General features: G+C 39.7%; 1 protein-coding gene across 3 annotated transcripts in view; it reads left to right on the top strand.

Moving 5' to 3' along the window:
* AFF2 (ALF transcription elongation factor 2) overlaps window positions 1-17,061 on the top strand; it is a 345,034-nt gene that overhangs the window by 199,671 nt on the left and 128,302 nt on the right. For all 3 annotated transcript variants that reach the window (XM_049827949.1, XM_049827948.1, XM_049827950.1), the window contains exons 5-7: window positions 9,127-9,213; window positions 12,309-12,345; window positions 12,600-12,651. In XM_049827949.1, the coding sequence (XP_049683906.1) occupies window positions 9,127-9,213; window positions 12,309-12,345; window positions 12,600-12,651 (176 nt within the window). The remainder of the gene's footprint in view (window positions 1-9,126; window positions 9,214-12,308; window positions 12,346-12,599; window positions 12,652-17,061) is intronic.

Raw genomic sequence — 17,061 nt, 5'->3', positions numbered from 1 at the left:
ATTCCTAGTGATTTTTAGACTCGGTTTCATCATATTGTCAGGATGTGGGTTATAAGCTGGTTACATGGGTCTAAAACTTAGTGCACAATGTAAAACTTGAACAGTTTCTGTGCTAAGCCTACAGACCGAGAAGTCTTGTAGTTTAGTAATTTAATTTTGCCTGATGCTGAATTTGGAGGTTTTATTTTTTTACAATGTTGGCATAAGTGGCTCCAGAAATTAAATGCATTTTGTAATAAATTACATAGATAAGGTCTTGTCATGTGACTACATAATTCACTGTTGTCTTTTGTATTAAAAAAACCATGAATTGATTACATCTGGCAACGTAAAGGAGATGGTGTAATGTATTGTATGAATGTGCACAGTGGAGTGCCTCAGGGTAGGTGCAGTCTTGTTTTGTAACTGTAAATTATAGTTCTGCTCTCCTCTTGGTGTGAACGCTAAGTTTCAGAGAAGAAAACAGGCGATTCAAGACATGCTTTTTTGCTTGTGAAGCTCAGGATGGATGGAACAAATTACCAGATTCCCTTAAACAAGTGCCAGCAGTGAATAGTTTCAAAACACAGTTGCTTATTTACTTGGAGAAATGTTGCCAATGTTTTTTAAATTGCAGAGATGAAATTATATGTTGGTATTAGTAACTTTTGAAAGAATTAGCTTTTTATTACTTATTGTGGCCTTTGTTTATATTATACTGTTGTACTGCCAGGATGTTATGTTGTATTTAACAGTTCAATGCATACTTCCTATCTCTTGGGGCCCTCATGAAAATTAGATGTGCCATCCCTGGAGATGGTTACCAACAAGTATCATTTTGAATAAATAAAATCAATGGGATATGGCTGTGCATCTCCGTGGGGATGAGAAGCTGCCAAGAACAGGAGGTACTGCATTGGCCATACTGTCCACAGCAAGACTCTGGTACTGCATATTGGGCAACAAAGCCATTAGTTTAGTTACCAGGAGTGACAGATGAAGGATGCCTAGCTTTCTGGAAGGGGGTTTAGTATACGTGACTGCAAGTACCTGAATATTTATGGGCGTATCATTAAGTATCATTAACTTTCAGGACTCTCAAACTGGTGTTAGCTGGTGTTAACTGAACATCGAGTTCTGTATGCAGTATTAAACAGATAGGATCTCAGCATGGCGGAGAATTAATAAGAATGGAGGATCAGGAGTTTACCCTCATGATTGCTCTGGTGTTCTCGAAGTGCTCTGTGAAAGGCACAGCACCGACCACTGCCCGCCAGCACCCCAGATGAGTGGGACCTCGAGTCTGACCCATTCTGGCTGTTCCATGTTCCTGACCCATCAGTAGATCTGTCCAAAAGAACAGTTATATGGAAACAGGAATACCTCACATGGCCCAGCATCTCACATGTGCTTGGCAAAACTTCAAAGCTTCGATCAGCCTCTCCTTGCATGCAGCCATTATGGCCTATCCTTAACAAACCCCACATATTCTGCAAATAGAGAAGAGGCCTCCTGCCTCTCTTGGATGGGAGGTGGCGTTACCTCAGTGTCATTCTTCCTGGTCAGTACATGCCTGTCTTTGGACTCTCTGAAGGCTCATGGCCTGTCACAACACCACCACTGGCTCCCGCGCATCTCTTGGACTTTCACTAGAAAGTTTAGGGAATGCTCTGAGACAAAGACAGCATGGGTCAGAGAGGCAATCATACATGCAGCATGCATCTACCTTTGACTTCATGATTTCTCAGGCCTCGCTTTTCCACAGAACTCTTCATTCTGTTTCATCATATAAAATTTGTCAAGAGAGCTCTTCCACGTGCTTCCTGTAAGGTGCTGTTTCATTTTTTACACTGTGTGATTCTACTTCACCGGTTATCTTCTGTGAACCGCCCATGTCCTTCCTGCACTTTACTCATCCAGGTAACCTAAACCTGACAAGAGCAGGGATACGGCTGCTGCGGATCTCTTGTTTTGTTGCAGTTCACCGTAACGATGTTTCTACAGCAGGACCCTTAGGGGCTTGTGCTGCGTGTTCCTGAAAATGCCAAGAACTGTGAGAAGGTGCTCGAGGGCACAAAAGCTCCTTGAGACTGAATTGAAAGACTGTCCTGGGCAGTGTGAGCCACATTCAGGACAGTTTTTGACCATCTAATCTTCCTGAGGTGGACCCTGAAGAAAATTTTCCTCATCCACCTTGGAGGGAAGTATCCAACCTGCTTAACAGAGGAGCCTTGGGAATGAACTATTATATGCACAGCATGGACCATTTGGGGCCCAGGACCCAGCAGGGAGCTAAATCATATGACAGTGTAGACACACTATTGTATAGGCTGTGGTTACTTTTAGGATTGTGGTGGACTTGTTAAATTGGAAGTCCAGTGGTAGGTTCATGTGGTGTAGCTTCATTACTCTCCCCCTAAAACAGCCTCTTGAGCTGAGATACCTTCTCACTGTAATGGAGCATTGTTTTTCTTCACATACACAAGGTTGGTTAGAGCAATAAGTACATCAATCATGATTTGCTATTTTTTATTGTTTTCTAAATGCTCTAAGCAAAGAATATGAGTGTTATTAGTTATAAAAGCTACAGTATGAGGAAAATACATTGAAAAGCATGAGGTATATGGGAGTCAGAGAGTACTGAGAAGCTCAACAGAAACAGTCCATATTGCTATCACTTTCTTTGTGAATTTCCAAATGTTAACAAAGTAGGAAAGAAAAATGTATGTTGTAAAGCTTATAGTCAACCCCTATTGGCTTCTAAAGCAATTTCTATATTCATTTTCAATGACTATCATTTTTGTCTGTCTTTCTCCTTCATGTTAATATGGAAAGGAATATTAATTTACCATGGGAGGATATGGAATGCATCCCATTCCCCAGCTGGGCAAAGGGAACTTGTTTGTTGTCATTGATAAAACCCACAAGGTGAACAATGTGTCCCAGATTATGGTCAGGGAAATGGTTGCTTTTTGTAGAATAAACTCTAGCTTTTCAATAATAAACTCATGGGTGTATGCACTGTATTTCCAAATGGCTTTCTAGTAGTTTTTGGTACAGTAGCAAGATAAATTCTAGTACGACAAAGGCATCATTACAGATGCCGCCACATTGTTCCTCCAAAAATATGTACTGGGCACTAGCCACTGGTAATAAATTTGCTAAAACATTTGCATGAGTGAAAAGTTTCCTGCCTTAACATCCATACCAGGAAAACTGACTTTCTCTTGGAGGCCATCAGGCCATCACTGAAGTCTTTTTTTTTTCCCCCCTTACAGGAAAAAAGATGTGGTATCCCTTTGATGCTGAGAATTTTTTTAAGTGCTGAAACATGATAATCAAATGCATATCCATGAATCTATCTATCATGTCCCTGTCAATACTGACAATGTATCAAAATCCTGTTCTCAGCAAGCCTTTGGCCCAGTATAAAGCAGGCCAGACTACTGGTTAGGATATTCCCAACTGCTCATGCAAATTTTCCATTCCTTCATAAGGAATATGAATGAAAAAAACCCCGTAGGTTTATTGCCTTTGTGTTCCTCTAGGCTTTAGTGTCATTTGCTTGGACGTGTATAAATATCTATATATTCATTCTTTCCTTAGCCTTTTCCCCAAAGATGAAACAGGTTGAGATGTTTTTTTAATTCAGTATGCATCACACACATAAAATGTGGCTGCCCCTCATGCATTACTGGCTTTCTAGCAGAGAGAGTTTGATCAGGTTTGTATGAATGCAGAAACCAGAAAGATACTGTGAAAGAAGACATGCTTTTTATTAAGGTTGCATTGATAAATAGTTAATAAAACATTAATAAATCATTAATAGAGTCTTTAATAAATGGTAAATCACTTAGTTATCTTTATTTCATCAAGGCAGTAGGTTGCTTAGCACCAGCTGTAACATCAAGTTTGTAATAACCTTAGAACAATCTATTCATCCTATATTAATTTTTTCTGAATGCAACTTCAACATAACTGTGTAACCAAAAATTGGAGAAAGTTTAAAGTAACAGATTTAGCTAAAAGTTAAAAGGACTAAGAAGGGCAGTTGACAGAGAGAATACCACAGATAAGGTCTCCAGCAGTAGTGGCCTCTGACTGCATTTATTGCTAGCAAAGTGTGCAGGGCTGCTCCTCCTCCTGCTCCTCTGGCTGCCCTCTAATGATGTGGGCAAAGTGTCGGTCCTGAAACTGCCTTTGTGGACTCTAATGCCACAGAAGAAAAACACAGGGATTGTTGCTTTCTTCTTCTGCCTTTTTGTGGTTCTGCTGTCTCCAAGAGAGGCAGTAAGGGTAGCGTTGGGCCAACAGAGATCTATCAAACTACAGAACAAGAAAGAGGGCTGGGAAGGGTCTTAGAAATCTCATCTTCTACTACACATTCCTGCCCCATTGCAGGAATCAAGTCTGCCTAAGCCATTCCTGACTGATGTGTGCTAATCTGTTCTTAAGTGTGTTCCTCCAAAGATGGAGTCTGTGTAGCTCTCTGAGCAATCTGTTTCAGTGCTGCACGGTCCTTACCATTGGAGAGCTTTTTCTTATGTCTAACTGGAATCTTTTTGACTGCAGTTTAAGTTCCTATCCACCATAAAACTGGAGAACAGATTATTCTCTCCTTTAGCAACAGCTCTTTCTGTAATTGAAGACTGTTCTTATGTCTCCCTTCAATTCTCCCAAGGGAAGTAGCATGAGCCCTATATCTTGGGAGACTTCAAATTAGATCAGGGTAAGCAGTTTAGAGTGCACTGTACGAAGGGAAGCTGCCTCAGTAGGAATGCAGAGTACACAGCCTAGCTGCTTTTTTCCATAATGACCTCTTAGAGCCTGGCTCAGTGCTTTTATCTGTATTTAAAAACACTGCACACTTTCTTTTGAACAAGAAGGAAATGATGGAAAACTGAAATACAGAGAAAGGAAATAAATCTTGAAGGCGGCTATTAATTTTAGGGACTGGTTTTGTAAAGCTATTTACCATCTGCCCCATATCCCCTGTACTCGGTTCTCTTGCTCTGACCTTTTCCTTAGAAACTTGCAAGCTTAAATCCTTCCCCAGTCCTCTTCTTCCATTTAAACCGTGATTGGGCCTTGTACCTCTGCAGCCCTTAAAACATTTGCTTGGAGTATTTGTATTTTTGGTGATTCGTTAGATCGCATCTGCATGTATCCTTCTTAGTTACTTACCTGAGGGCTTTTATAGCCGAAAAAAGCAGACTTAGCTGAAGAGACGAGCATGCCTAGCTCTAATAAATAAAGCACATGGAGTCAATTAAAACAATGTTTAAATAATTTTCAGAAAGGAGGATGCTTGATGTTACTACATCAGAGGACCACAGTGACTTTTAAGCCAACAAACTCTGCAGGTTTGCTTTCTCATTTAATCTCCAGGTCTATAAAAAAATGCATGCTTCCATAGCAGTCATCTACCCACTCCAACAGTTAACATGATTTTGGAATTATTTTAAGTCCAAACCATGTGAAAATAAATCCTAACTCAATTTTGTGGGATTACTTTGTTTCCATTAAATTCCTCTTTAAAGCATTTCATATGCTTGGTTTTATTATTGTTACTTCCAGGAATTTCTAAATACTTCCAAATTTGGATTGATTAAAGTTTTTTAACTTTTCCTGGAAAAAAAAAGAAAAAAAAATGCAATTCCCTGCCTACTTTCCCAGGTATTTACAAACCAAGATGTTTATATATACATCTTAATGGACAGATGCATACACAACACACACAACGTCTGTGTGGTTCTTTATAGTCATAACATATTAGAAGGTAGATATATCAGATTTCAAAAGTTAAACAAAATAGAGCTTAGCAAGTACTTAGAGATGAGGGAACCTCCAAAAGAAACCGGGGCATAGCAAAGAATGGTGAAGTCATGTGGATGATTAAACAAATGACATCCTTTCTTCTGATTCTCCAAAGTAATGTGCATGTGCTTAAGGAACAGAGTAGGAGAGAGTTAAGCAAACAGTTACCTCTCTGCAGGATGTGGGGTTGGGGTTTTGACCCTTCACTGAAAACAGTGCAGTGCCATTTTTGCATGTCCTTCTGTAGCTCAGTAGTGCTCTGTGTGAGTATACTATGCAGCTGTGGTGGTCGGTGTGGGGTTGCTGCCTATAGATTTTGAAGTGACATTTTTCAGATGAGTAAACTCAAAACTTTCTCTACGATCATTCAAGGCTCTTTGGTCAGCAGTGCTGCAGCACCTATCTGTAGGTAGATGTAGGTATGTTTCCTTAAGTAACTATATGCTTCCTTATGACTTCCACACACAGTGTTTGTTTATACGCTGAGCTTTAAATACCTGTGGTGTTTTGCATGTGTGGTCCTATCTGGAATTTTCTATCCAATAATTTTTATTACAGTGATAATTGAAGTGAAATGCTTCAATGTAGCTAGCTTGTACCTTTGTAATAGACTTTGATGCTCTCAAGGTCACGCTGTAAACACATAGATTGGATAGTCCTAACCTCACTGAAGTTGACTTTTGCCTCTGACCTCAGTGGAGTCAGGATTTCTTACCTTGTAATTGAATTTCCTCAAATAATAGCAGACTCATTTTTCCTGTTCCTGCTGTTTTCTGCTCAGGTGTCCCCTAACAGGGAGATGACTAGATTTGCTTACACTTCAGCCTGCCAAGTTGGTACGCCGTGGGCACTAGATGCATTCTGACAGTGAATATTATGAAATATTTGCTGGCATCACCTTCCCATGAATCCTAGGCTCTCTGTCCAGGCTTTTATGTGTGGGCAGGAAGAGACTGAGGTCAAGCCTATAATTGCTGTTCTAGAATTTGCTTCATTTCTGCCTTCAGTCAGGCTGCCTGTCCCTCTTTTAATTATGTGATATAGCCTCTGTTTCATCATTTTGCTATGAAGAGATATGCCACAAAGCATCCTCTATGGCATAGGATTTGGCAGAGGCAGGAGGATTTGGATTATATTATCTCACAGAAAAGTTCACCGGATGCTTAAGTCTTTTTCTGCCTTCCTCTGTGCAGAGGTCAAACAATCAATGCGATATAATAGTGTACTTCTCGTCATTGCGCTGAGCTGCCGCGGCCTCACCCACTGGGAGGGATGAGCTGTTCACTAGCTGCCTCTTTCCTCCTCATTGCCACCGTTTGTGCTTTCTGCAATGAAAACAGGCCCTGAGCTCCACAGGCAGAAACCCAAAAGCTCATTCAGCAGTGCAGAGACATCTGCACCCTCCTCTGTCCCTGGGTCATTTGCACAAGGAACTGGCAAAGCTTGGCCCCAGGCTGCACTGTCTGTAGCTATGTGGCCCTGTAGATAAGCTGCAAGTGTGTCCATGGTATGCTGCGCTGGTGGAAGCGGAGCGGCAGAGCCCAGTGGGGCTGAGCTGCCGGCCAGCCCTGCCCTCCTGCCTCTGCCAGGACTGGGTGAGGGCTTCCCTCTGTGGTGGTTGTACCTGGGCTTTGTCCCTTGCGGGGCTCAGGCAGACCTTGCTGCAGTAGCAGCATTGCTAAGGGTGGAAATTTGATGGGCTTCAATAAAATACCAGTGTCTAACAGGAGCTTGGGGGAAGTTTACGTGTCCGCCTGTCCTATTGACTGAGGACCGTGATGCATTCTTTTCTTTTCTCTCTCCCAACCTCCTGTATGACACATGATTTGTGAGAGACAACTGGAGACCTGAAACTTGCTGGCTGTATCTTCAGTGAATTATACATTAGCATCTAGCTGTAGCCACCCAGGCTATGTCTTTAGCCCAGATGGACCCACCACACTGCCCTTTTGACAAGTTGTATTTTCTTAGTTATGTTATATTTTTATTTGTGGAGTGTATCCAGTGGTTGTCACGTTACCTACAGAAATTTGTGTGTTCATAAGCTTTGTTGTGACTGGCCCTGGGCTTGACCAGTGTAAACTAGCAGCTGGGAAGTTTAGTTTACTGCAGTCAGGGCTATGGCCATTGCATGCAAAATTTCCTAGACCAGACCTTCTTTTGCTCTTTGTGTCCCTTGTCTCAAGAAAGAATCCTTCCTGAGCTTTGTAGGCAAAGAAAAACAACCAAGACAAAGATATAACAGATTACTAGAGGAAAGTATTACTGCCTCTCTGAATATTTATTAAATTAAAAACAAAGATAAGAGAGAATGGAGCAGCATCAACCATAAAACACACTCATTAGAAGGGCATTTACAAGCTCTGCCTAAAACAACATTTTTGCAGTTTTTGTATTTTACTGATTTTTTTCCCCCTACTCTGAACCTAAGTCCCGGTTTGCTCCCACCGAGCTCGGTGGGACAGCGATTCTAGGCCTCAGTATGAAAAAGCAAGGTGTGCACTGTCATTTCTGCTTGTATTTCACAGGCATGGGCATTCAGGAGATTTCTTTGAAGATAGTTAGACCATGTGTGTATAGATGATGAACACACTGATACAGAAAGTGAGCGTGGTGCTTAGATGGTTTGGTAGGCAGGTCTTCACCAGAGACTTGTATTTCCTAGTTAAGTATGGGCTTTCTGTGTAACCCTGTGCAAATCACCTCATCTCTCAGTCCCGCATTTTAAAATGGAATCGATAGTGCTCTGATGCTGTGACGTTGCATACCACAGTAAGTGACTATGGCCAGTGCTATGAGAAGATGCTTTGGTGCATAGGATACTGTCCCTGATCTCTTCTACGCCACGCATTCATGCTGCAAGCCCACTCTACCTTTTTCTAGACCTGCCTCTGGTTTATTTTGCCACTAAGCAATCTTAAATAGGGTTACGTTTTGCCACCATGCAATTTTCTATAGGGTTGCATCCACTGCAGTACCGGAGGGATCCACCTCCTGCTTGGGCTTTGCAGATAAAACCCTGTTTTATACCTGTGATGCCTTCATTCATACAGCTTGACAGGCTGACCATAGAGATGGAGTCAGCTGCCACGTGATGAAGACACAGACGGTCAAAATTTTCAAGAGTAAAACCTGTCCTCACCCTCGTTCCCAGGAGGTGCTGCCTGTTGGGTAGTTAAGGTGTTCATCTACCATGTAAGGATGGGTGGTAACGCTTCCTTAAGCAATTGCATCTCCAGGCTCAGTGGAGAACACATGATCATTTTTTCCTCTCTTTCTTCTTTATGTACATGAATTTGTTTTCAAAAACATGTCTATTTTCTTCCCTAGGAGATGACCCATTCCTGGCCTCCTCCTCTTACTGCTATTCACACTCCTGGCAAGGCTGAGCAGACCAAGTTTTCTATCCCAAGCAAGGTACAAATAGGCTATTACCAGTGACCTGATTAACATTCTGTTCTGTTGAGTGTTCTTCGCTGGAGAGTTTATTTTTGTAATTGGTTCCATTTTCAAAAATTTCTAAGACTATTTTTAGTTGGAAATTCCCAATCAGACTGTTGTTACTAGTAGGACTGCTTATTTAAAGCTGCAGAAATTCCAGTGGAAGCAGAGTGAAATTTATCTCTCTTGTTATAAGAGTCTTTCTACTTCAAGTACAAATATCATAGAATCATAGAATGGTTTGGGTTGGAAGGGACCTTAAAGATCATCTAGTTCCACTCCCCCCTCCATAGGCAGGGACACCTTCCACCAGACCAGGTTGCTCAAAGCCCCATCCAACCTGGCCTTGAACACTTCCAGGGATGGGGCATCCACAGCTTCTCTGGGCAACCTGTTCCAGTGCCTCACCACCCTCACAGTGAAGAACTTCTTCCTTACATCCAATCTAAATCTACCCTCTTTCAGTTTAAAGCCATTATTCCTTGTCCTATCACTACATGCCCTTGTAAAAAGTCCCTCTCCAGCTTTCTTGTAGTCCCCCCTTAGGTACTGGAAATATATTTTATTTGTTTGGTTTTCTTCCACTATTATTTGTGCAGTGCAATGGCTGAAATGGTCATGTGTTCCTACTTAGTGATTGACTGCATGATGAGGTTTAGGCTGCGTGGTCAAATTACGGTGATTTAAAATGTGTCGGCATGTGAACGGTGCTATGGCATCTGTCTGTGCGTACTCGAAGGGCACACGAAGTTGCACAATGCGATCCTCAGTATTGGCCTTGTTAAAAGGATGCACTCAGCACTTGCCACGTCAAAAGCACATGCCTGGAGACTACCTGCAGTTCACCTAACACACAGCGTGTCATTAAGTTGTATGATTTGAACATGCCTTTAGCCCAAATTCCGTTGCCTTTTAGCTATGATTCTGGTAGCACTGTTAGAGATCAAGCTCATACCCAGGACAATTATTGCCGGAGGCATCTTTTGCTGGGACCTGCACAATTGTGAGCTGATGATGTTTGGAGAAGCGGAGAACTTTCTCAGGGCAGGAAATCTACACCAGTCTGACATGGAGCTACCTAAAAGTTTCTTTCTGAAGGCAGGACCTTGGAAAACAGCTTATAAAACTGGTACTGCTTGACATCATGGTTCAAGCAATCATATCCTGTTTTAGAACCTGGAATGTGATTTTCCTTTTACTGATTTTATCTGTTTGGCAGATATTTCCCTGTCTGAAGTGCAGCCACCATACTTAACTGGAAATCATATGAAATTAGCAGTATCTGTGGTTCCTTAAAAAAACAAAGCCAGTTCCCAGAATGCCTTATTTTAATGGAATGTGATTGTTACCACTCCAGCACTGCCATTGTCACTGCAGTTAACTGCTGCAGCATTAAGCATCATAGGTCATAATCATACAAGAGTATATCCTCATTGCAAATTGAATTAAAGTCTGTTGAACCCATTTAGGTGAAAGTGGAGTCTGACCTGTGTGAATACAGGGAGAGTAGAGGGGTTTGCCCACTGGAAGCTGTATTTTTTTTTAACTTATACCATGTCTTAATTTAGCACTGTTTTTTGATGGGCCCTACAGAGATTGGTCTAAGTCCTGCAGACTGCCAATATCTCCATTGGCAGCAGTATAAGCATAGGTTCAGAGAAGCTAAAATTTTGTTTTCCTTTTCTGTTTCTATTAAGTTTGCTTTGAACTTTTAAGATCCACATCAAAGTTAATTTCTGGGCACGTTAAATGTTGATCCTAAAATTCTTGACCATATCACTTCAATACAAAATATAAATCAGATTTTTTTTTTTTTTTTTTGAGCTAGCATTTCAGGAAGTAGGCAAGCATATAAATGTTTCCAAGTTTGCTAGTTTTACTTTAAAAAATACATCTGAAACGTCACTTCAGAACACCACATTAAATCAACTATAGCTAGCCAAATTATAGATCTCAGACATAATGTGGCTAGATTCTACAGCCATATAAACCAGAGACGGGCGCTATTAGAAGTTCTCAATTTAACTATTAAAAAAAAAAAGTATTCTCATGAGAAACGTATATAAAAAAGTGTGATAAAAAAGGCGGAACTTATCAGAACAATTTATCCCTTTGACATTCAAATTTAAAGTGCCATGTTTACTCTTAGGGCATGATTTACTTCACAAGGGACTGACTGACAGCAAAGTATAATATTAGGAACTAATAATGCCCTAAGAGGAAGTGCAGTGAGGGTTTTAATGACTTTAACATCCTACAGAACTAACACTTCCAGCAAAGTAGTGCCTGGCTGTAAGATGAGGTTGTAAATAACACCTTAATTTCAAATGATGAAACTCTGCTTGGAAGGAAAGCTGATTACAATCACTGTGGACTATAAAGCCTAGAGAAAAACTGAGCAAGAAAACATTAAGGAAGCAGCTTAGTTATTGTGAGCCAACAAGAATCCCGGCATTAGCATGCTCAGTGTTACAAGCCAGATTCTTTGCTGGTTTAATGTTGTTGTACTTCCATTGATTTCACTGGATTTGGACCAGTTTCCATTAGGTAAAGATCTGCGTCCTGTGTCTTTATCAAATCCTGTGTGTCACAGTCCAAATAAAAACAGTGACTATCAATAAAAGGTTACTGTATTTCCAAGCAGTGAGATCAAAGAAAGGCAGGCAGTGGAGCTGAATTTAATGGATGGCTGCATTCATGGTGCAGTCTAAATTGTACATCATAGATGGCTCATACACACATCCATGCCCAGGCCTGGAAAAGGCTAGGACCACTGTGGGTATAAATCTATGCAGTGTCTCCACAAGGTGGGTATTTAGATTTACAGCAGCTGAGGACAAGCTCTCGTCTGAACTGTGAAGGGGTCCCTCAGTGGTGCCTTGTCTCCACGGTTAATGTTTTTTTAAACTAATGTCACTGGTGCTGCCTTAACAATCACATGATCCCTTCCCTATACCATCTCCTTCTCTGTTTGTGTAATGCTAGTGCCCTTAATCTAGCAAGCCAAGATATATCTTACCTTCTTCATCTTATTTAACTAATGCTGACATTTTGTGTGTTCTTCTTTGTAGGACTCCCAACATCTGACCTCAGGATACAATGTACAAAGTAGGTCTTTATCATCCTAGTCCTAAAAGTCAGGGTTGGGTATTTTTTTTTTTCTCCTGCTTAACATCATTAAAACAAAGGCTAAAAAATTAATTTCTATGGTGCTAAAGCAGATCAGTTCCATTTTTTATTGCATGTTATGCATTGTGGCATGTTGTGAAACCAAGTATAATTAGATGGGCTGACAGCTTTGGGTGCATTTTAATTCTACAGTAATCTTTTGACATTTGAAAATGTGTTTCCTTTGTTTGCAGAGTGGAGTGATCCAGCAGGGAAAGTTGCAACTAAGTCAGTGCCACAAAAGTCGTAAGTATTATTATTTCCAGCTTTAAATCTCATTTTAAATTTATCATAAAGAATGAGTTTATTTCTCCAAAGGTAACAAAAATCTAGCTCTGCTCATAATCTTGTGCTGGTGTTCAGGTGTTCTCACTAGTCCTTAAAAATTAGCCATAAACCAGTTTTATGTTTTCAGTGCTTATTACTGTTTCTTCTTTTAAAGCATTAGCTAAGAGAGGTATGTGTGAAAGATGAGTTTATTAAGCAGAAATAATGCTGATTTTAGTTGTACAGCTTGCCAAAATTAAATCACTTTTATGCTTCTCTCATCAGATACTAAGCCTCTTACACTAGAAAATGCAACCCAATGAACAGATGATGCAGGAATTTTAACATTCATACAGTGAGAGAGAGTAAAACACATCATACGGAATGATTCTACTAGCTGGTGTTGAAAAGCTGGTCATGAGTTTCATACACTTTGAAACAGCTGAAAATCACAGATGATCTATAAATATGACAGTTTAAAATTGTGGAAGAGCTAATTCTCCATTGTGTTAAACCGTTTTTCTTTGGTGCTTCTCTGGTGTAAGGCTGCGATAATGTAGCAGTGAGTTGAGACTGAACTGGTTTTTTGCTTTTACCCTAGGATTTCAAACTAATTTACAAACAGGAATTAAATAATAACTTTGAAAAGTAGGTTGTTGTTTTTATACTTACAAAAATTTGTGGGTCTGGTTTCAGTTCACAGCTGCTATATTTTTTTAGTGTTCAGGTGTTTTAAACAACTGAATTAAGAACTGCACTAGCTTAACTCAACGTTTGTGTAAATACAATGTGTTCATTTAAAATTACTTCAAATTTATTCTAGTGGTTCCCCTTAATCTACTAAGGACACGATTTTAAGTAAATCCCTATAGGAGAAGAAAAATCAATGTGGAGATACCTACATATGTTTTTAAAATGAATTTAAATGTATTGATTCTTAGTGCAAGTCTGTGTACAGGAAAGGACTTGTTGGAGTTCGGTGATTTGTCTGTGACCGTGTAAGAGATATGGGACTAGACTAGATGTGGGTCCCGAATCCATTGATGTACTCACCAGGCTCTGAAGGTCCAGTTCATTACTCATAAACTCAAGTCATGGAAGTACTCATTCAAGTGAAGTTTGTTGAGCAAAACTTTACAAAATTAAATGGTTAAACGACTAACTCAATTTTAAAATGAAATGGATTTTTCTTCAGATTGAATGAGAATCGGATAGGAATGCTAATGATAAACAGATTAATTTGCATGAATAGCTTTTACTTATGAAACATAGTAACAAATCAGGTTTTGCCCTTTGCTCTTTGATTTCCAGTAATGGCTTGGTTTTTTTAAAGAATCTAGCCAACTATACCCACTGATCTTGGTAACAGAATGGGTGCATTCATGTTTCAGAACATCTAAGTGATCCAAACCTAACATCAAGCACATTCCATAGTAAAAAAAAAAAAAGGTAAAAAAATATTATTACATCTTAAAATTATTTTTCTCCTAAAGCAAGTGTATTTGGATTCCACTGTGAAAAATATTTTAGTGAGTATACCATAAAATACAATATTTCAATAGTTTGTAACCAACAGTAATAGACTTGTCAATCATGGTTTATTGTTATAAGCTGAATTTCAAAAGAACAGTACTTCAGAGCTCAGTGGTATATAGTGCTTTTAATGGGACCAAAGCTCTCTATAGGAAGCCTGATATAAAAACCAAAGACACTGAGTACATTTTATGAACCAGTTGCTCTCTGTTCTGCTGCTTGATCTGAAGTTCCAGTACTATCAATCAGATTTCTGCTGCAATGAACTGCCTTCTTATGGTAGGTGATAGATTTTACACATGAGAGATCAGAGCTGCAATAAAGCTACTTTTATTTTTAGCTTCCAAATGAAGATCAGCTAACCCATTACTATCACTTTTTCTCTTTTACCACAGAAAAATTGTTAAGGCAGCTTCTAAGAATTTCCATAGGGCTTTGGGAGGTTAGAAGGCAGTCCACTGTGAGACTTGGTATTACGAGGCCAATTTGTTTCTTTAGATCTGCGTGTGCAGTTACCACCACCTTCTCTGGGAATTACAGTACTTGAGGACATAATGAAATTAAAGCAGATAGTGGGGCAGAAAGACGCAGTGGTATCAAGTAGAGCTCAATAGTGCAATCCAAATAAACCCTGAGAGATTGACAGCTCCTGCAGTCATTGTATATTTTAATAACATAGTATTTATCAGATTGCAGTTGTGTAAGGATTCAATCTTTCTGACATGGGTCAGTTTCAGGGATATTGGAGTGTATGAGTGAAATTACAGTCGAACTTACCCCCAGTAACATTTGTTGCTACATTTTCAACCACACAGCATGATCTTAACTGGCTTCAAAACTGTATCCCCCACCAATTCCTTATATATTTTGTCAATCGGATCTGTTAACCTATTTGATCAAATCTGACTGAATTTGGGTTTGTCCACCTGTACGCTTTGTTAGAGACCTTTTAACCTGGACATGTTTCTAGATATTCCCCAGCTTTTTTAAGTTTACATGCAATTCCAGTGAAACTTCAGTTATATTTTCCATTTACATTGGTCCTAGCGATGGTCTTATAGATTCCATTGGCTTTGTTAGAAATCCTAGGAATTGGTAGTAATGTGCTTGCATTCACCATATCGCTGAGATATAGCATGAATAGTTGAGTGATGCGTGCAGAACAAAGATGCTTTAACTTCATCATGCTATATTCTGCTCCAGCAGCCAAGCTGCCTGTATGCCATTACAGAATTCAGGTGTAGAAACATTGGTATCATGGAAGATCAGACCAAAGGGATGTATGATCTTTGCAAGATAAGTTTTCAGGTGCGTGTTTCTAGGGGAAAGAATGGAGGCAACATATTGCAAGGTAGATTAATTGACCAACGTCTTGCTTTTCTAAGAGTATGCAAGATTCATGACTTCTTGTCTAAGTAAAGCTTTCTGAACTACGAGTTTCATCCTTTTTATACTATTTCAATGTACTTTATTAGATCCACATGCTGGAGAAACCCAATCCCCAATGCTTTGCAACAGGTAAAATAGAACGTAGAGTAGTTGGGACTGAGTTTGAATTCTGCACCTATGTTGTACATGAGTACGTGTACATGTAACTAACCACAGGACCTAATTTCTACTCAAAAATCTTGAAAATGAGATTTTGGACACTGATGTGCACACATGTGTCTGTATACCGTGGTGTCTTTTTATAGCTGAAATCTGGCTATGTAAAACTATGGCACTTGGCTTCCCTTTTTTTAAATTTCATATTCACTGTAAATCTCTATTGGGTATTGTGCAGTCAGTTTTCAGCTAGTCTACTCTGATTAGTTTATTATGAAGCATAGTAAGCAGGAACAGATAAGGTGCAACCAATTGCACTGAGAAGGATTTTCTGTCAACTTCCATGAATTTGAGGGTACAAACTCAGCCTGCGACTTAGGTTTCTGTTATATAATTACCACTGCAAGTATGTCATCCTCAAACATCCAGTCCTTTTGTTCTGTTTTGGTTGTTAGCATTTGGCCTCTGTCCAGTTGGAAACTACCCAGAACCTTTTTAATCAAGCACATCCTGTGTTTCGAAATCATACTGCAGAGTAGTCTTGGGTAGTTTCCATAAAAGCCTAGCTAAAAAGAAGAATGTAATCATAATGGTATTCTTCCCCTGTCATAAAATTACTTCCTATACTTACTGTATTAATACAGTATTAAAAGGCCCTTCTCATGGGCTCAGTGAGCTACCGGAAACCATTAAAAACTTAGAGCAGCAAATTTTTATGGATCAGAAAAAAACAATTTATTTTATCTTTATAAGTTTTTGTTATCCGTCATACTTAATGATACACAACCTGTGTGGGGGCTAGAGAACAGCTAAATACAGTGGGCTCAAAAAAACCCCAGGCAGCTGAAACTCTTTTATGTGATATTTCAGCAAGGATTTTTCAAAGGGGGCTCACCACTGGTTTCAGTTGGGCCAGGATTTCACTTCACAGTTCTAAAAAAATTTCAGTAAATACCAGTACTTTTCTAATCCCAAAGATTATCATAATACTTGATGGAAGCCTGTTTGAAAATGGAAATGTGCTTCTTGACATCTAACTACTTTTCATAAGTATCTAATGGCTTTTTGGAAGTTCTCCACTGTGTCAGGGACAGCCACCTGGGAGCATGGAAACAAAATTTGGCAGCATGTTCAAGCTATGAATTAAAGGTAATTCACAGTTTGAAATGAATCAGCATGAGGTCCTTATGAAGAGTAATCAGACATCAAAAGGATTTTACACCAAGGATTGTATATTGGATAATGTGACAACAAGTAATGTTGTTACTCAGAATGTTGAAATCAAGAAGCACTGATGAATTCTTAACCTTG

Source organism: Accipiter gentilis, chromosome 24, assembly GCF_929443795.1.
Source record: "Accipiter gentilis chromosome 24, bAccGen1.1, whole genome shotgun sequence".
NCBI classification, from domain to species: domain Eukaryota; kingdom Metazoa; phylum Chordata; class Aves; order Accipitriformes; family Accipitridae; genus Astur; species Astur gentilis.
This window is presented reverse-complemented; position numbering and strand designations above follow the sequence as displayed.